This window comes from Leptonychotes weddellii, chromosome 7 (assembly GCF_054177405.1).
Source record: "Leptonychotes weddellii isolate Sample4059 chromosome 7, ASM5417740v2, whole genome shotgun sequence".
NCBI classification, from domain to species: Eukaryota; Metazoa; Chordata; class Mammalia; order Carnivora; family Phocidae; genus Leptonychotes; species Leptonychotes weddellii.
In genome coordinates, this window is record NC_138375.1 from 99749464 (window position 1) to 99771080 (window position 21617).

The 21617-nt window shown below is 35.3% G+C and overlaps 1 protein-coding gene across 5 annotated transcripts in view; it reads left to right on the forward strand.

Moving 5' to 3' along the window:
* ERCC8 (ERCC excision repair 8, CSA ubiquitin ligase complex subunit) overlaps window positions 1-21617 on the forward strand; it is a 51370-nt gene that overhangs the window by 3379 nt on the left and 26374 nt on the right. For 3 of the 5 annotated variants that reach the window (XM_081826825.1, XM_081826826.1, XM_081826823.1), the window contains exons 2-6: window positions 2622-2723; window positions 6300-6423; window positions 17595-17676; window positions 18698-18766; window positions 20137-20215. In XM_081826825.1, coding sequence (XP_081682951.1) covers window positions 2622-2723; window positions 6300-6423; window positions 17595-17676; window positions 18698-18766; window positions 20137-20215 — 456 coding nt within the window. The remainder of the gene's footprint in view (window positions 1-2621; window positions 2724-6299; window positions 6424-17594; window positions 17677-18697; window positions 18767-20136; window positions 20216-21617) is intronic. The other 2 variants (XM_081826824.1, XM_031035907.2) reach the window with 2 other exon arrangements.

The window sequence follows — 21617 nt, forward strand, 5'->3', positions numbered from 1 at the left end:
TTTTTTTTAAAGATTTTTTATTTATTTATTTGAGAGAGAGAGAATGAGAGAGAGCGAGTACATGAGAGGGGGGAGGGGCAGAGGGAGAAGCAGACTCCCCGCCGTGCAGGGAGCCCGATGCGGGACTCGATCCCGGGACTCCAGGATCATGACCTGAGCCGAAGGCAGTCGCTTAACCAACTGAGCCACCCAGGCGCCCAAGAATTACTTTTAAATAAACCTTATTGTTCTACAAATTGGCATTGAATTTTTCTTAAAACAAGTCTATAAATCAGTGCTACTTGGACATGCCGCTGGCTCATGAAACCTTTGTAACTGGTTAACAAGATAAGGAGCTTGTACCAGAATGTAAGTTTAGTACATCACTAAGCACACAATTTATTTTTCATAACAAGACTTTCTTAGTGAAGACAGAATTGTGTTCATGTGTGGCACAAGCTCCTCATCTTGCACTTTAACAAAGAAACTAAAGAGGGAAATATAAAAAAATTAGCGTATAACACTTAGAACAAGTATAAGTGATCAAATATCCCCACAACCCACAAAATATGGATGAGTGGGAACAAGTCATCCATATTGACAAGATCTGTGTGGTACCAGCATCTATATCAGAAGAGACAGTGAAAACCAGTGGAGCATCTAGTAGACCTGATAACTCCAAGATAACCAACGTTACTTGGAAGTTCAGCAAGCTAATTTGACTACAGGGGGTGACACTGGGAGAGGATGACCTCCTCCCAATGATTAAGGGCTTCACAGTAAGACTGGAAGGGGCTGGAGCAGTCTGGGCCCACTGATCTCTCCAGCTTATCAACTTAAGATCTCCTAAAGGGCAAAACCCTATAGTGAGGAGAAACTGCTCGGAATAGAATCCAAACTGAGCAGTATAGGGACAATAGAAACAAAGGGAAAAGACGGCCCAGATAAAAATTGAGGAGGTGAACAGAACCAAGAAATCTCTAAAAGTGAGTTGCCATGTATTGAACATCTTATAAAAAAGGAAGAGGAAGATATTCTATAGATACAACATTTAAATATTATTCTAAACCAAGACTTCTTTCTAAAAGTTTAAGAAAATTAATTTCATGTAAATATGAGCAAAATAATAGGATTAAAATCAAAGTCCATTCAAAATTAGTATAAGAACAAAGAGACTAAGTAATGCCCCTTTAGAGAGTGTAGCTGTGCCAGAAAGATATTTCTGTGAAATAGTTGAGAACTCTAACCTAATATTTTAAAACTAGCTAAAAGTCATTTTAAAAAGATACAAGATCTGAAAGAATAACATAAGTTGGAATTAAGAAAACTCAGAAATGAGATGAACAAACTCAAGAAAAAATTAGAAATAAAAGGCAAATGTTTCAGAAATGAAGACTAAAGCATAAGGAACACAAGCAAATCAATACAAGAGGTAATAGCTTAGAAAAAGAAGGTAGGAGGAGGATATTTTTAAAAACCAAGAAGAAAATGGAAAAAGATAATTCAAGAGATGGGGACGTATGTGGGAGATAGAGAAGATCCAGCATACATTTAATAGGAATTCCCAGAGAAGAAACCCAAAGGAAGAGAACAGAGTCAATATTAAAGGTATAATCCAAGAAAAGTTTCCTAAAATAAATAAGATCTAAAACTAGATATAAGAGAAAGAAAATCCTGTTTTAACTAAACTGCTTTGGGGCTTTATTCCCAAAGAAATGAAGTTTCTTATCTCAGATGTTCAGAGAAATAAAATGTGACTCAAGGGTTATATATCCAGCCAGACTGATTTTCAAGTACAAAAGAACAGACAAATTGTCAATAACATACAAGAATTCAGGGCCTGTTGCTCTCATTAGCCCTTTCTTAGGAATTTACCAAAGAGTAAAATCAGAGAACCAGAATGAGTAGAGCGACAGCAACATGAGGTTTGATTATGAGCAATAAGATTAACAAATAGCAATTCTTCATTTAGATATATAAATTCATAGATCTGTCTGTCTTTCCTGCTAGATTGTAGACTCTGGAAAGACAGAAAGTATGCCTGTCTTGTGGACAGTTATATTAGCAGAGTGCCTAACATATTTCAAGTGCACAAAGTTGAATAAAGTGAGTATATGTGTTTTTAATACTAAATCTAATATTTATTAATCATTTATTTTTTATGAGGCAGTATAAAACTCACTTGCATATAACTTTTATCTTTATGTCATCTTTATGACTTAGATGAAAATGTACCCTTTTTCAGAAATGTTTGAAGGCTTAGACAGGTGAAGGAACATGCCCAGAGTCAGATAGCTAGCATCAGTAACAGCTGGTCTCACTGATTCCGTTTTCATTTATTACAATTTTAATTAGGACATTAAGAATGACTTCATAATATTTTACTTTCTTAATTAAGATAGATCTTTTGCCATCTTGTTTCTACTGTCCTTTTTGGAATTATAAAGGTGAACTTTAAATAGTCACAGATTGAAACTTTCTATATTCTACAAATACTAGGTTGAGGAATTTTACTTTATTAAAAATCTTTATTAACGAAGATTTACTCTGTATTTGTGGGCATAATACATTTGGGTGTTTGTGGATCAGTATATAATAAATGAAGTACATAAAATGACTAATGTGAACTTTTTTATTATTAGCATGTTATCAGGTGGTTCAGATGGTGTGATTGTACTTTATGATCTTGAGAACTCCAGCAGACAACCTTATTACACATGTAAAGCAGTGTGTTCCGTTGGCAGGTGTGTATTAAAAATGTAATTCATGAATTTATAAACATTTTAATACTTTTTGCTTCAAATGCAAAACATGAAAATAGCAGTCATATGATTGTCTCAGACAGCTTGTTCAAATGTCACATTTCACATGGATATCCTTTGACATTTTCTTGAAAATAAAAAGTTTTGATTATGTCCTTTTGTTGTATACCTACTTAGCACACCGCAGTAACTAATCATAGTTTTTAGTACCACTTAGCATAAAATTTATTTATGTCTTTCAGCTAATTATAAACAAAAATTATATTTTTCAAATTATATTCATTGAACAAAAAGATTAATGGCTAGAAGCAGTAAATATACTGGCAGTCCTTCACCATACACACACAAAAACACACCTATACACAACCATCTTATCTCTCTACTTACTCAAAGCTGTCTAACTTAACATACCTCTCTTTGTCTTAAGTCTCCTGACTATTCTTTACTGCCTTTCCAGTCTTGTGAGAATTATTTTTAAGCGTCTAGAAAGATGTTTTGTGACTGTTGTAATTTGTTCATAATGGCTACTTAATTCTTCCTTGTCGCCTGTATCTGATCCAATATTGAGCACAGCTTTGAGTTAACAGGAAGAAAGGGTGTTAGGAAAATCTTTCAAGAGGAAAAATTTCATGAACATTTAATGTCAACAATCACTGTGTATTAAAGCTGTTCCCAAAGCACTAGAATAGGTACATAAGTCCATGGAGTATTTGGGAGGAGATTTGTGATTGTTTCTTGGCTCTGGTGCTTCACTTTGGAAATAAAGATTTGGGACACTCTTTCTCTGAACCTCAGATTATTTTGTTTCAGAGATAATTATACCTGTCCTGTCATTCTTGTAAGGTTTTTATGAGTCTTAAATGAAATACTGTCTTTTAAAAAGCATGTTAAAAACCGTAAGGCCACTCTGTAAAGCAATATAATTATAGGGACACTTGGTACACAAAGATAACACCTCAAATAGTCTGAAACTTGGTTTCTAAGAGGCTTACACCATTTTATACTCTCACTCCACTTGTACCAAAAAAAACCCCCTAAATTCTAAAGTGTAAGATAGTCATATTAATTAATTCATTTAGTTCATTTTCTTCTTTTATCTTAGCTAACATTTTAACATTGTTTAATTTGTTACATATCAAAATAGTATTTTCATATATACCACATGCTATCTAATGTTATTCCTGAGGAACTGTGATTTACTTTTCTGGTAGTTAAAGTCAAGTAAATGCTTAGTGTATCAATCTTTTGCTTTACCATGACATTCTTCTTGGATTCACTCTGTCTTTAAAAGCATAACTTTGAATGTAAATGGGCATACAGTGAGCATGTTTGCAAAATGAGTTAAAGTAGCATTTTTTATATCTGAAGACTTTATAATCTAACTTTACAAAATAATTTCACTAAAAATTTTTAGTTAATATGGCTTAGAGTGTTTGCTGATATTTATTTTTGCTTTACTTAATGCATATGTTCTTAGGCACCAAAAAGATTCCCTTTCTGTACCAAAATCCTCATTAAATGTGAATGAGAATAACAGGTCATACCTGGTAAGATAATAATATAATATTTTGTCCTATTCTTAAATTTACATTTAAAATATAAATGAGCTTTTATTTTTAATCACTACATTAAAGATTTGTTTTACTATAACTGGAAAATCTTGGTATATATGAAGGTTCTTAGGAGCAAATAGAAACCAGTTCTCCTTATTTTAAGCAGAAATTTATTGGAAAGATATTTAGTATCTCATATAACTGGCGGGAAGGTAGGGGAATAAAATGTGGAAAGGAGCGGAAGGTAAGAGAAACTAAGGCAAAGACAACAGTTGGAGTCCACCACAGGAACAATTTAGTTTGGGTTCTGCTACATGTCACCAACACAGACTCTCAACTTCATGACTATGAATAATTGTTAAATATCCCTGAGTTTTGCATTACTAGCTGGAGTTTTAGAGTCCCAGGCAGGTTTGGGAAGCTTAAACCATACGTCCATGCCCTTACTGCCAAGGGAGAGGGAAAGAGAATGTCTGGAGTCCCTAGCTTTCTGTAACAAGAAGCAATAAAATAAGGGAGATGTCCCCCAGATAGGAGGAGTTTGGATCCAACTTAAAAAAAAAAAGTTCCAAGTATCTACTCCACAACCAAAAAGGCAAGTATCCACTACACAACCAAAATGTAATCATCCCTTTCCCCAAAGGTGATAGATCCTCAGTCTACTTAATTACCATATCCAGCTCCAGTTCAAGATAATGTCCATTTTTTCACTAGTTTTACATGATCTTTTATCAAATTATGCAACCCGTGGACTCAGTTTGTTGTTAACCTATATAAAATAATGGAGGCAAGAGAGAGAAAGAAAAGGGAAATCAGTTAAAATATATAAATTATACATGACATAGAAAGGAATAATGGGTAGACACTATAGTCCTTCTTTTTTGCAGCTCTGTCAATGCCAGACTAACACTTTAAGGCTTTACTTCATGTTCTCATTCATCCAAGTGCTTAAGGTACTTCATCCTGTATTGATCCAAACCACCTTAAGGAATCAGAACTCATGATGGTCCTATCTGTGTAGGATTGCAATAGTCTTCTGTTAACTTTTGTTTGTTTATTTTGTTTTGGAAAATTTCCAGCATATACAAAAGAAGAGAGTAGTATAGTGAATTATGTACCCATCACACAGCTTCAACAACTATCAGTCATAACCAATCTTGTTTCATCTCTAACCCCACCCACCCACTGAGGATTATCCCAGAAGCATTTTATTTCATTCATTATTGTTTATATCTCTAAAAATAGAGACTTTGTTATCTCACACAATAATTCCTCATATTAAATATCCACTTGGTGTTCAAATTTCCATCATTGTCTTATAAGGGTTAGTTAACAGCCAGTTTTTGTGAATTAAAATTTAGTAAAGTGACACATATACTGTATTTATCACCAGTTCAGAGCATATACTGCTTCCTTTAGGACAGCATGTCACCCTTACAAGGTAGTGTATTATAGCTGATATCATAACTTGAGTCTTCAACAGATCATGCTTCTACAGGTAATGGGTTACATAAGAGTGGTGCCTTGAACATCTACCAATTAATTGCATTCTTTTGTCATTGAGTAAGTTCCTTGATCAGAAGCAATATTGCGTGGGATACCATGGAACTATGTGAGGCATTCAACAATTCTAAGAATGATAATACTGATAAATGGTACTTGGGAAAAGCATATCTGAAACCAGAATGGGTATCTCTTCCAGTATGGAAAAATCACTGCCCCCCTCCATGAAGAGGTTCAGTGTAGCTGGCTACTTTCTCCAGGCTCAAATACAGAAATAGGAAGTCTCCCATTTAATAAGCCTTAGTAGGAAGCGGGCCTCCACATTACACTACAGAAGCCTGAAACTAGAGGTGCCTGGACATTGTCCTCTGGAGAGCTGGGATGCAGGCCTGTGATCTAGGTTTGGCCATTCATATTGTCCTACTTGAGACTGCTACTTGTTAATACAGTATCAGTATTGAAACTCACAAGTTATTTCTAAATTTTGATCGCTGTTTTGTAGAAACCATCCTGATGTTCACAAATACAGTGTCGAGACTGTACAGTGGTATCCTCATGACACCGGCATGTTCACATCAAGCTCATTTGATAAAACTCTGAAAGTGTGGGATACAAATACATTACAAGTAAGTATATTAAAACCTTTCCAAATAGCTCTAGAAGATGAAGGAGAATTGAACCCTAAACCATTTTAGCGTGATTATTTGCTAAGATGTTATGTATGTGTTGGTTGAGGAGAGCTAGACTGCTTGAGTCCACATCTTGGCTCTGCTGCTGACTAGCTCTGTGACATTAGGCAAGTGACTACACCTCTGTGTGTTTCAATTTCCTCACCTGTGAATGGGGATAGTGACTGTATCTTATAGAATGGTTGTAAATATGTTGACATATGTAAAGTACCTAGAACAGTGGTTAGCGTATAGTAAGTGCTCAAAAAATATTAGTTATTATTATCATCTTAATTATTTGAAAATTATTGTCTAGTGATCTAAGGAAGAAAATTGGATTTATCTTCTATTGACCTAAAACCTTAAAGGAAAAGAAAGTTACTAATATTATTGCTTAGTAAAGGTAGACACTAAATAATAAAGGTAGATAATAAAAGTGGCGCCTGGGTGGCTCAGTCGGTTAAGCGTCTGCCTTCGGCTCAGGTCATGATCCCAGGGTCCTGGGATTGAGCCCCACATTGGGCTCCCTGCTCAGCGGGAAGCCTGCTTCTCCCTCTCCCTCTGCCTGCTGCTCCGCCTGCTTGTGCTCTCTCTCTCTCTGTCAAATAGATAAATAAAATCTTTAGAAAAAAGATAGATAATAAAAAATAATTTTTATGATATTTGGTTAAAATTTATACTTCTAGTGCTAATCCTTTCCCTGAGCTCTAGTCCCATATGTCTCTACCTGTCTACTGAACCTCTCTTATTTGAATATAGGATAATCTCCTCAAATATAATATGTTCCGAATTGAACATGATCAGTCCTCACATCACTTAGTCCTCAAATCTTAGCAATTCTTTCTTTAAACTCTCCCATATTTTCTTCTCTTTCTCTCACCAACACTATACATCTAGACTACTCCTAAAAACTCGTAAGTGGTATTCCTGCAGTACTTTGTTCCCATATTTTCCATGGTAAGTTCTACCCCAGAATTAACCATATAATAAAGTGGTTTCATTGTGTCTCTACCCAAAACCTCTAGGGACTTCCATTGTCTAAATTCATCCTGGTGTTCTAAGTTCCCCCAACCCCGACCCCTACTCCCTCAACCTTAGCTTCTACCTCTTTTCCACCTAAATTATTTGCTGTCTCTAAATTGATCTCCTTTTCTCTTCTGATCACATCTTGATTGTATTATAGTCCCTTCCTCCAGTTCCTTTCCCTATGCAACTTTTTTCGTCCCTTAATTGTCCAAATTTTATACCCTTTAACCAACATCTCCACATTTTGTGTTTCCCCTCTCCCCCACCAATCCCTCATAACCACCACTTTATTCTGTTTCTATGAGTTTGACTTTTGTAGATTTCACATATAAGTGATATACAATAGTTATCATTCTCTGACTTACTTCACTTAGCATAATGCCCTTAAGGTCTATCTATGTTGTCGTAAATGGCAAGATACCCTTCTTTCTTGTGGCTGAATAATATTCCATAGTACAAAAATACCATATCTTCTTTGTCTCTTCATACACTCATGGACACTTAGGTTGTTTCCATGACTTGGCTATAATAAATATAAAATAAATATAATAAATAATGATGCAGTGACTATGGAGGTGAAGATATCTCTTCAAGATAGTGACTTTGTTTCCCTTGGATATATATCCAGAGGTGGAGTTGCTGGATCATAAGGTAGTTCTGTTTTTAATTTTTTGAGAAACCTCCATACTGGTTTCCACAGTGGCTGTACCAATTCACATTTCCACCAACAGTGCACAAGGGTTCTCTTTTCTCCAAACCCTCACCAACACTTGTTATCTCTTGTCTTTTTGATAATCGCCATTCTAACAAGTGAGAGGTGACAGCTCACTGTGGTTCTGATTTGCATTTCCCTGATGATTAGTGATGTTGAGTACTTTCTCAGGTACCTGTTGGCCATTTGTGTGTCATCTTTGGAAAAATGCCTATTCACTTCCTCTGCCCATTTTTAAATTGGAGAGTTAATGGTTTTTTGGCCATTGAATTGTATGAGTTCTTTATATATTTTGGATATTAACCCCATATCAGACACATGATTTGCAAATTTTTTCTCCCATTCAGCACGTTGTCTTTTTATCTTGTTGATGGTTTCCTTTGCTGTGCAGAAGTTTTTAGTTTGATGTATAGTTCCACTTGTTTATTTTCCCTTTGTTGCCTTTGTTTTAGGTGTCAAATCCAAAAAATCATCACTCAGATACTGGTAAAGGGAGCTTACTGCTTTTGTTTTCTTCTAGGAGTTTTATGGTTTCAGGTCTTACATTCAAGTCTTTAATAGTTTTTAAGGACTTATTTGGAGCCCAACTCACGACCCTGAAATCAAGAGTTGGACACTTGGGGTGCCTGGGTGGCTCAGTCAGTTGGGCATCTGCCTTCGGCTCAGGTCATGATCTCGGGGTCCTGGGATCAAGCCCTGCATCGGGCTCCCTGCTTAGTGGGGGGCCTACTTCTCCCTCTGCCTCTCCCCACTGTTCATGCTCTCTCTCTCTCTCTCAGATCAATAAATAAATAAATCTTTAAGAAAGAGTTGGACACTTAACCAACTTAGCCACCCAGGCACTCCTCAAGTCTTTAACCTATTTTGTAATTTATTTTTGTATGTGGTGTAAGAAAGTGATCCAGTTTCATTCTTTTGCCTATTGCTGTCTGATTTTCCTAATACTATTTCATGAAGAGACTATCATACTTTCCCCATTTACACTCTTGGCTCCTCCTCTAATTGACCATATATGCATGAGTTTATTTCTGGGCTCTCTATCCTGTTCTGTTGATCAGTATGTTTGTTTTTATTCCAATACCATATTGTTTTGATTACTATAATTTTGTAAAATAGTTTGAAATCAAGAGGTATGATACCTGTAGCTTTTTTCTTCTTTCTCAAGATTGCTTTAGCTATTTGGGATTGGTGTTCCATACAAATTTTAAGATTTTTTTTTTTCTGTTTCTGTAAACATGCCATTGGAATTTTGACAGCACTTACACTGAATCTGCAGGTTGCTTTCGGTAGTATGGACATTTTAACAGTGTTAACACTTGCAATCCGTGAGCATGGAATATCCTTTCATTTATTTGTGTCTTCGGTTTCTTTCATCAATATCTGATAGTTTACAGTATACATATCTTTTACCTACTTAGTTAAATTTATTTCTAGGTATTCTATTCCTTTTGATGCAGCTGTAAGTGGGATTATTTTCTTAATCTCTCTTTTGATAATTCATTATTGGTGTATAGAAACACAACAGATTTTTATATATTGATTTTATATCTTTCAGCTTTATTGAATTTATTAGTTCAAAGAGTTGTTTGGTGGAGTCTTTGGGGTTTTCTATACATATTATCATGTTATCTGCAAATAGAGACAGTTCAAATTCTTCCTTCCCAGTTTTTATGCTTTTTTTCCTTGTTTCATTGCCCTGGTTAGGACTTCTTTTTCTTTTTTTTTTAAGTTTTATTTATTTATTTTAGAGAGCGAGAGAGAGAGAGCATGAGCAGGAGGGGCAGAGGGAGAGGAAGGGAGAGAATCCTCAAGCATACTCCGCACTGAGCATGGACCCCGACATGGGGCTCCATCCGTGACCCTGAGATCGTGACCTGAGCCGAAACCTAGATTTGGAAGCTTAATTGTGCCACCCAGGTGCCCCCTGGCTAGGACTTCTAATGCCAAGTTGATAAAAGTGGTGAGGTACTGGCATCTTTGTCTTGTTCCTGATCTTAGAGGAAAGAACGATCTTAGAGGAGAAACTTTAAGTTTCTCATTGTTGAAGAAGAGATGAAATTAGCTTGTGGGCTTACCACCTATCTATCTGTGTATGTGTGCTGTGTGTGTGTGTATTCTTTATTATGTTGAGATACTTTGCCTTTATATTTAGTTTGTCAAAAAATGCATCATACTTTATAATAAAAGTCAATCTTCATTCCTGATTCTTCAAAAATTCTTAACATACTAGGAACAGCAGGGAAATTCCTTAATTTGGTAAGGTCTATCTATTTTTTAAAAACACACCTAAAGCAAATATTTTGTTTGTTGGTAAATTATTGAAAGCTTTCCCTTTGAGTTATCTCTATTATCCCCTCTGTTTAACATTATATGGGAAGTCCTAGGCAGTACAATAAGGCAAAAAAAAGAAATGAAAGGAATTTAAACTGTCATTCACAGATCACATGATTATGAGCATAGGAAATCCAAAAGAATCTCTAGCCAATTATTAAAATTAATATGAGTAAACTTAGCAAAGTTGCTGGATATAAGGTCAGTTGCATTTCTGAATTTTAGACACAACAAATTATGAATTTTGAAAGTAGTATCATTGACAATTGCATCAGAAATCATCATATTCCTAGTAAGAAAGTGAAAAGTATACAAGACCACTCAACACCACACAGAAAACTATAGAATATTAATGACACAAGATTTAAATAAATGGTGGGATATACTATATTCAGGAATTAGAAGGCTCAGTATCGTAAAGATACCAGTTTTACCCAGAGTGATCTATAGAATCAGTGCATTTCTAATCAATATATTCACAGGATTCTTTTATGGAAGTGGACTAAGACTTACCATAAATTTAATTAGACTAAATGGTGTGATATCAGTACAAGTGAAAAAAACAAAGAGTGGAACAGGATAATCAGGAAACACACCTATACATACACCATCATTTGATTTATGACACAAGTAACACTGCAGTGCACTGGGGAAGTGATGGCCTTTTCCACAGATTGTGCTGGATCAACTAGGTATCCATATAAAAAAAAAACACATAATCTTTACCATACCCCACAACAGACAGAAAAGAAATCTACCAATTTCAGGTAAATTACAGGTATAAAAATATAAAAGAAAACAATAAAACTTAGAGGAAAAAAAAAACAGAAAATATCTTCGTGGTTCAAGATAGGTAAAAACACAAAAGGTTTAAACGAAAAAGAGAAAGATTGATAAATTGAACTACATTAAGATTAGAAAGCTCTATTCATCAAAAAACATTAAGAGAGTAAAAAAGTAAGCCGTGAAGTAGGGTATATGTGACAGATGCATACATCTTTAAAAAGACATATATAACTTTTAAAAAATGGAAAATTAAAAAGACTGGAAGCCCATAGAGAACTAGGCAGCAGAACGTTTTTTTAAAGATTTTATTTATTTGAGAGTGAGAGAGAGAGACAGAGAAAGAGAGCAAGGGAGGGGAAGGAAGAAGGACAAGCAGACTCCACGCTGCACATAGAGCCCAACATGGGGCTCTATCCCAGGACCCTGAGTTCAGGATCAGAAATCAAGAGTCAGGTGCTCAACCAACTGAGCCACCCAGGTGCCCCTAGGCAAAACATTTGCTTAGACACTTCATAAAAGAGGATATCTAAATAGCCAATAAATAAATACATTCAACTTTATTAATTGAGCATCTGGATATTTTAATTAAATCCACAACGAGGTACCTCTGTATATCCTCCAGAATAGCTCAAATTAAAGGGTCTGATAAAAATAACAAGTGTATCTGTTGCTGATGAGATTACAGTTGGTACACATATTTGGTATCAACTGAGGCCAAATATGTGGGTTTCTTGTTATCCAGAAGATACACTTTTGAGTATATAAATGCATACGTATGTGTGCCAAGGAACATTTACAAGAATGTTCATAGCAGCACTATTCATGATAACCAAAAACTGGAGAAAATCCAAATGTCCATTAACAGTCAAATGAAATCTGGTATATTTTACATTGGAATACTATGCAGCAATGGCAAGGGAACACTCACTACTATATCAACAAAATGTATAATTTTACATAATAATGAACAAAATAACCAGACACAAAAGAGTACTTCATATATAATTCCTATTCAAAAATTGGCAAAACGAATCTAAAGTGATAGAGGTCAGTATGGTGGTTATCTTTCTTGGTGAGGGTTGAAAGGGTGTAGGGAGCCTTTTGGGGGTGTTAGTAAGATAATGTTTGTAACATTCTATGTTATAATGTAGGTGGTGGTTACTTTGTGAAAATTCACACTGAAAATTCACTGAGCTGTATACTTATGATCTATATACTTTTCTGTATGTTTATTACTTAACACTTAAGTTAAAAATGTGGTTTAAAAATTAATAAGCCATACATTTGCATTTTCTTTGATTAACATTGACTTCTTTTTAAAACTCTAAGAAAAGACATCTTGATTTCAAATTTTCTTTAGAACATAAATGTTTTTGGGTTTTTTTAAAGATTTTTTTAAATTTATTTATTTGACAGAGAGAGAGCGCAAGTAGGCAGAGCGGCAGGCAGAGGGAAAGGGAGAAGCAGGCTCTCTGCTGAGCAGGGAGCCCGATGTGGGGCTCGATCCCAGGACCCTGGGATCATGACCTGAGCCGAAGGCAGCCGCTTAACCGACTGAGCCACCCAGGCGCCCCAGAACATAAATGCTTTTGCCAACTCAAAATAGTGTTTCATGGGGGTGCCTGGCTGGCTCAGTCGGTAGAGCATGTGACTTTTGATCTTGGGGTTGTAAATTTGAGCCCCACGTTGGGTGGAGAGATTACTTAAAAAAATAATATTTCATGAATTCATAGTTCTGTCTGAAATAGACAAAGCATTTTATTGATAAGAACTTTGAAAGTATTCAATAAGAAATAATTTCTTGTGCATCTGCTAGGTACAAAAAAAAATAAGGAAGACATGATATTGTCCTTTTTCCACATCTATCCCTGCCACTAATTTTTCCTATTAATGTACATATTATATATCTATCATAGTTTTACTTCATCTGAGCTTTCCATAAATGTGTTTAAAGCTTGAGCACATGATATGGCTTAAAGGAATATCTTCTCTAGAGACTTCTCTGTTACACATTAGGGTAAAGAACAACTTTTTCTCATTCTGAGTTTTCTTAGAATTTTGCATAATGGAACAAAAATCAGAAAATACAGATGTCAGTATCCAGCCCATGTTCTTTAGAAATGAGTTAAGATTCTTGAATATATTCAACAGTATGTATTCAATTTCTGTTACATGTTAAAGCTGGGGATTCAATGGCAAGCAAAATAAACATTGTCCCTGCCCTATGGCAAGGAGTTTCAGTTTAGCAAGGAAAACAAATGATTAAACAAGAAATAATAGTGAAGTCCAAAAGGAACTATAACGATGAAAGTGTACAGTATTTTAGCAGGATCACCTAACCTATGGAGAATCAGGGAAGGCTTTCTAGAGTAAGTGGTCCTCTGGCTTTTGGCTGAGATGAAGGATGAAGAGTAGAAATTGGCCAAGTCCAAAGAAGGAGGATAAGAGTTCTAGTCAGAGGGAACAACATGAGAAAACTCTTTGGGGTAACAGTGAATGTGACATTTTAAAAACTGAAAGGTGCTCACAACGGCTAGAGTGCCAAAGGACAGTAGCCAGAGATAAAGCCAAAAAGGTAAGCAGTGTCTGTATCATGAGGGGCCTTATTAATTTTATTAAGTAGGTTGAATATTTTCCTAGGGGAAAAAGCAAGATTTTGAAGAGTCCAAGCGGTGGCCAAAAACGAAAACATCAAATTGCCATTTTAGGTGAAAGAGTCTGGATATGTTGCCAGTTGGTTGGAAGGTAGCAAAAGGAAAGTCAAAGAGACCAGGGAGGAGGTTGCAGTAATCCCAGCAGGAGTCAGTAGATCATGGCTTGACTAGGGTAATGGCAACGGAATAGATAGATATGAGAGGATTACAGAGAATTGACAGGAGTTGCAAGTTGATTAGCTCTCAGGAATAGTGAAAAATCAAGAATTTCAGGGAAATGCAAATCAAACCCACAGTGAGATAACCATTTCATACCTTTTAGGATTGCTGTAATCAAAAAGACAATAACAAGTGTTGAGTAGGATGTGGATAAACTGGAACAATCATAAATTACTGGTGGGAATGTAAAATGGTATAGCGGTTTTGGAAAACAGTCTGAAAAGGTTAAACATAGATTTAGCACATGACCCAGCAATTCCACTCCTGTGTGTGTACCCAAAGCAAAGTGAAAACATAACTTCACACAAAACTTGTACACAAATGTTCATAGTGGCATTATTCAAAATGACCAAAGAGTGAAAACAAATAAACATTCATCAGCTGATGAATGGGTAGCCATCAAATGGAGTATTATTCAGCAATAGAAAGAAGTGAAGTACTGATAACAAGCTAGTGTGGATGAACCTTAAAAACATCATGCTAAGTGAAATGAAAAAAGAAAATGTGTTAAATGAAAGATTGCAAAAGACCACAGATTGTATAATTCCATCTCTGAAACATCAAGAAATAGGCTAATATATAGAGACAGAAAGTAGATTAGTGGTTTCCTAGGGAGAGGGTAGGAAGAAATGGGGAGTGCCTGCTGATGGGAATGGCGTTTCTTTTTGGGGTGATAAAAATGTTCTAAAATTGATTTTGGTGATGATTGCACAACTCTGTGAGTATACTAAAAACCATTAAAGTACATACTTTGAATGAGTGAATTGTATGGTATGTCAACTATAGCTCAATAAAGGTATTATTTAAAAAGACCAAGAATTATTCTTAAGTTCTCTATGTTGGGCAGTTGGGTAGAGTATAATTGTTATTTACTAAGACAGAGAAAGATTAGGAGGTAGAGTTCAATTTTAGATTTGTTAAATTTGAAGGATTCACAGGAAATCCAAAAGAAGATAATCCAGGAAGTGAGCTATACATATCTGGTATTTAAGAATGTGGTCTACACAGAAAATACAGACTTGTGTCACCACCATATAGGTGGCAGTTGAAGAGAAGAGTGCATAGAACAAAACCTTTAGGAAGACCAAGATTAATAGGACAGGAAAAGGAACAACAAAGCTTGCAAAAGACATAAAGAGGAGTAGCCAGAGAGAGTAAGAGGAAAATCAGGAGTATGTGATAGAATGGAACCAGTGAAAGAGATTGTTTTAAGGAAGATGGAGTAATCAGCTGTGTTGAATGTTACTGACAGGTTAGGTAAGATGGGGTCTATACTTGGTGACGGCAGGTATCAGTGATATGGGAAGAGTAGTGTGAATGGGAGTAGTGGAGATAAAAATAAGATTACGGTGACTTGAGAAATATGTGGGAGATAAATTAGAGCCAAAATTTGGATTCAAAGAGGAAGAAAGAAGATTAATTAGGGATATAGGATGAAAGGTTTTTGTTTTCTTGTCTTGAGGAAAGGGTTGCTGTTAAGATGAAAGAAACATGAACATTTTTTAATGCTGATGGGAATGAGCTAGTAGGGAGGGAGAGTATATACATATCCTGGAGATAGAGGAGGTAATGTGTAGCATGAGATTTTTAACAGTGCTGAGGGTCATCTGAACACAGGTAGGGGTATTAACTTTAAATATGAGGAAGGATGATTTTTCCATGATAACAGGAACAAAGAAGGAGAAGGATAAATGGAAGCAAATGTGTTTGTAGGTTTGGTGATAAGATATTCAAGGAATTCTCATTGAATGACTTCCTGTTTTCTCTTTGTAATCAAAGATCAGATCACCTGTTATGACCGACTGGTGATGTTTATGGAGAGTGGGGAAGTTTGAAATAGCAGAGAATAGTAGTGAAATATAATAGGATATAATAGGACTGGCAGTGAGTACTGAAAGCCCAGTTGAGATGAAAGATCTTTTATAGTGATGCCAGTTTGCTTTACTGTAAGATTCTCTTCTCTTGGGTTAAAGTAGAGGTCAGCTTACTAAGCAGCCCATAGGCCAAGTCTGGTCCCCTGGCCTCTTTTTGCAAATAAAATGTTATTTCTTGTCTGTGGCTGTTTTGATACTACAGTGGCAGAAATAAGTAGTTGGAAATGACAGAAATGAGTAGTAGTCCTCAAAGCCTAAAATATTTACAGCCTTACCTTACAGAAAAAGTTTGCTGACCTCTGGTGTAGATCAGTGTGGATACAGGTGCAGAGAAGGCAGACATTTGGAGTCATGTGGGGTTGAAGTCTTGACAGAGTGAAAGAATTAATGACAAAGGAGTTGAAGATATGGTGGATGAAGTATTGAACCTCGGTATCCACACCAAGGAAGGAAAAAAAGCAAAGACAGGAGGAACTGATAGGAGTTTCGGGTTTTATTTGGATGTCTTGGAAGTAGTTGGGAAAAACTAAGCTGAAAATGGTAGAAGATTGTGGTCATACATTACATATGTGAAATGTATGATTTTGAAGGAAGAGTGAGTGTAGGTGATGAGAGTGCTGGGATATGGTAGCTAAGGTTGAATGGGACCGAGAGACAGAGCACTAGCTAGATCACCTGTGTAGATGATGAAGTTCCCCAGACTGGAGTGGAGAGGAAGATGGTGAGCCAGGTGGTTGTCTTTTCTTCATCTCTTGAATTTATTAGAGAAAAGCTGTTTCTCTCACAAAAGGGACAGAGTGCAATAAATAACATAGGATTTATTTTTTTTAAAGATTTTATTTATTCATGAGAGAGAGAGGCAGAGGCAGAGGGAGAAGCAGGCTCCTCATGGAGCAGGAAGCCCAATGCGGGACTGGATTCCAGGACCCTGCGATCAGGACCTGAGCTGAAAGCAGACACTTAACCTACTGAACCACCCAGGCACCTCAATAGCACAGGATTTAAAATTAACAGATTTTTGAGGGTATCACATTCCTTTTTTTTTTTAATTTTATTTTATTATGCTAATCACCATACATTACATCATTAGTTTTAGATGTAGTGTTCCATGATTCACTCTTTGTGCATAACACCCAGTGCTCCATGCAGAACGTGCCCTCCTCAAAACACATCACCAGGCTAACCCATCCTCCCACCCGCCTCCCCTCTAGAACCCTCAGTTTGTTTCTCAGAGTCCATAGTCTCTCATGGTTCATCTCCCCCTCCGAGTTGCCCCCCTTCATTTTTCCCTTCCTGCTATCTTCTTCTTTTTCTTTTTTTTAACATATAATGTATTATTTGTTTCAGAGGTACAGGTCTGTGATTCATCAGTCTTACACAATTCACATTCCTATGTGTTTGACTTCAAATAAATTGCTAACAGTCATTCAGAAATTGGTAACAGTGTAGAAATAAGTAAATAGAATGTTTACTGCTTTTGTGACTATAATTAGAACTTACAATTTTTAAATGTCTTTTGATTATCAGACGGCAGATGTATTTAATTTTGAAGAAACCGTTTATAGTCATCATATGTCTCCAGTTGCCACCAAGCACTGTTTGGTAGCAGGTTTGTACCTGTACTCTTTTGTTTTCAACATATTGAAACTTGCTCCCTTTTAATACCTAGTTAGTTTTGATATAGACATTTCAACCCAGATGAATATCACAATTTAAAAAAAAAAACCTCAAGCATATGCTATATTTACATTCAATTTTATTGGTATTATGCAGGTCGGGCACTGTGCTAGTGGCTAGGATTCAAAGATTAAGAAAGCACATTTCTGTTCCCTAAGGAGTTAATTTTCAACCACCGAAGTTTCAAAAATTTTACATGAACAAAATTTGGCAACTTTTTCAATTCAACATAATAAAAAAATGGAAATTATTTTCTTTTCTCTAAGATTGTGTTATTCAAATTAAGCATCCATTTTTATGAAAGCACCTACAACAAGAATTTTCATGTGTGAGGAGGAAAAAATGTTTTTCTGGTATCTGGTATCAGGTCCCTAGGATTCCATTATTTGTTTGGCACTGCATGAACATCTTCACCTGCAGATACCAGTCAGCTGCATCGTCTGCAGGAAAGAGCTAGACACTAGCTTGTCCTCGAGGTCCACTCAGTCTGTGTCCAGAGTCTCTGGAAGTATATGATTAATATGGACAGACTGAGGCATTAAGTAAAATTATTTGATATAATAAAATAGCATAGAATTGTAGCAATGCAGATTTCCTGGTTTTGATACTCTGATATAGTTACCTAACATAACAATGGTTGGGACAACATGGGTAAGAGGTACACAGGGTCTCTGTCCTATCTTTGCAACTTTCTCTGAATCTATAATTATTTCAAAATTAAACATTAGAACATAATGCAATAATAGAGCTCTCTTAGTACCTTGTGTAACTGCAATTACATTTGCTAATTATAAACATTAAAAATGATTTGAAGTATATTTTTAGCATACTTTTTTTATATTTCTGTGTAGATGCAGAGAAGATATCATGATTCATAAGGTAGTTTCTTGTTTCCTTTTGGTGATGATTTATAATAAAATTATCTTAAACCATTTTTGTTTTTGTTTTTACAGTTGGTACTAGAGGGCCCAAAGTACAACTTTGTGACTTAAAGTCTGGATCCTGTTCCCACATTTTACAGGGTATTTTTTTTTTATTTGAAACAACAACTACTTTGAGTAAACCGTTCAATAAAAAGAAACATTACTAACAATGTATTCTTTGTAACTGACATGACTGATGTATTTTGTGCTAGCTGTTAAAAGTCAACAGGGAAATAAAGATCCTTCTGTGCATTATTCTTATAAAACTGAACTATTGAGGAGACATTTATATAAACAATAGCCATAGGGTAAACTCAAAAGATATGGAAAGTCTAGCTGAAAACCTTATCTTATTTCTACATTAAAAAAAAAAATTATTTATGAAACTTACATTGGTACATTTGTCTTATGAGCATTGTTTAGTATTGTTCTCGCTAAGTAAACATTCTTAATATTTAGGTGCTTTTTTTTCCTGAATGCAAATATTTTAGAAAAAGCTATTAAAATAATATTTTGGTTAAGATATATTAATTTGAATATTTTTGCTACTTTGCTGTCAATATTAGACCATCGATTCTAAATAATGGAAAGATGGCTTATAATTCAGAAATTTACATTTCTATTCATCCCTGAGAAACACATAATATATCAAGACAATTTGGTGAAATGGATAACATTTGTTTTACATTGTCATGAATCTCTAATAATATAAGTTAGGTAGATGAAAATATCTACTTTGAATAGTTCATTTAGGCAAAAGTGAATTAAAATGCTGAAGTCAATTATTCTATGAACGTATCACCTGTGCTTTCTAGAAAAAAATTTTTATCCAAATGCTTTCTACAATCATGAATTTTACAAAAATTTCTATTATAACTTTCTGAAAAGTTAGAAACCATTTTTATACTCTAGAATGTTTAATTTGTATGGTTTGTTGCAGTGGTTTTTTGTGGTAGATACAAGTAAACGAGCTTAAGCTGTATTACTTAACAGTGGATTCACTTTTTAATCTAACAGCTGTATTAAAAAAGAAAGACTCACTTGCTCTTTCCAATGTGAAACCAGGCCATTTATAATGGGATAACATGTAAGAAATGCCCCACAGACTTCATATTAATATTTAAACGTAGATTATTATATATGTGAAAAAGTGATGATCATATCAATTTATTTTTAATATTTAGTCTTCACTTTCTTCAAAATCAGACATATTACACTGTATCTTTTGATTTTTCAACTATTTTTTTTTTAATTTTATTTATTTATTTGACAGAGACACAGTGAGAGAGGGAACACAAGCAGGGGGAGTGGGAGAGGGAGAAGCAGGCTTCCCCACGGAGCAGGGAGCCCGATGCGGGGCTCGATCCCAGGACCCTGGGACCATGACCTGAGCCGAAGGCAGACGCTCAACGACTGAGCCACCCAGGCGCCCCTGATTTTTCAACTATTTTACAAGACTTTTCATACAGTTATATTTGCAGGTCACAGACAAGAAATAATGGCAGTTTCCTGGTCACCACGTTGTGAATATGTCTTGGCAACTGCAAGGTAACATGCAAATTATTTGGTTTTGAAGTTAATAATTAATGATAAAAATTTTGAAAATACTTTTTTATAAGATGCATATTTAGTTATTAATTAGGCCCTTTAAATAATTGAGTTACTGTTTTTTAGTCCTATCACTACATATCTTGAAGGTGCTCACCTTTTAAAACAGAGAAAACAAGAGAATTTCTAGCAATGCAAATTTGCTAGTACTACCCATAAAAAAACTGTGTTGTCATTTTTTTCTACCCAAGACTTACTTTTAAAACAGTAGCATTTCATTTTCTTTAATACAGATTATTTTGAATCTGATTCAACATTCATTCCTTGATTCAATTTAATAATATTTAATGATGACCGCCTACCTTGAGCCAAGCAGTTTAGTCCCCAGAGAAGCTTCTGTTAATAGTTTACAGAATGTGATACTGAGATCTATGCTTTCTGAAGTAGAACAAGTCTAGAATGTAGCTGTTAGAAGGCTGCCTAAAGAGGTGTGAAGGTGAAAAGCTAGGTGCTGGTTGTGGGTCCATGATAGGGCGAATTTATATTGTTCATGCCTAACTTGGTTTTTCTCAAACCATGGGGAAGCTAAGAGGCTTTCAGTTCTCAGAATACTGCAGGAATTTGAATCAGTATGAGAATGGACCTAGTAATCAATGCTAGTAATCAGGTAAGTCCAAATCTTATCTGTTTCAGAAAGTACTTAAATCCTCAGACTCATCCCATTGCAGACTTTTTCCCCAGCTGGAAAGAAAGAAAATCATTTTGAAAATGGGAAATGCTAGCTTTTTGCTTGCTATTCTAATTGGCTAGGTTTGATGGTGAACTGTGAAAAGAATCAAGACTATAGGAAGAGATAAGCCCTGTATCTATGAAAAAAATAGATTTATAAGTTAGAAATAGGCTTATAAAGTGCATTGTATTGCTCTTTCTAATTAAAGGGGCCTGGATAAACCCAATTTGTTAGAATATTGTTGAGGTCTTTTTTGAGAACATGATAGCATTAGTTAAACTGATTTATATTTTCTTTAGGAGTAGTTGAAATTGAAATTGATATGTGGTCATGGTTTTTTGCCTTTATTCTTTTCACTTACTTGAGGTAAAATAAAAGTAAGTGCCAGATTTCTAAGAGACATTAAAGTTAGTTCTTGTATATCTGGTAAAGATTGATTTGAGTATAGGAAACCAAATATAAATGTATTGTCCTTATTACTCACCTTAATTTTTTCATATAAAAAGAAAACACCAAATTCATGCCAAATGAATTCTTTTTTTTTTTTTATTCTTATGTTAATCCCCATACATTACATCATTAGTTTTAGATGAAGTGTTCCATGATTCATTGTTTGTGCATAACACCCAGTGCTCATGCAGAATGTGCCCTCCTCAATACCCACCACCAGGC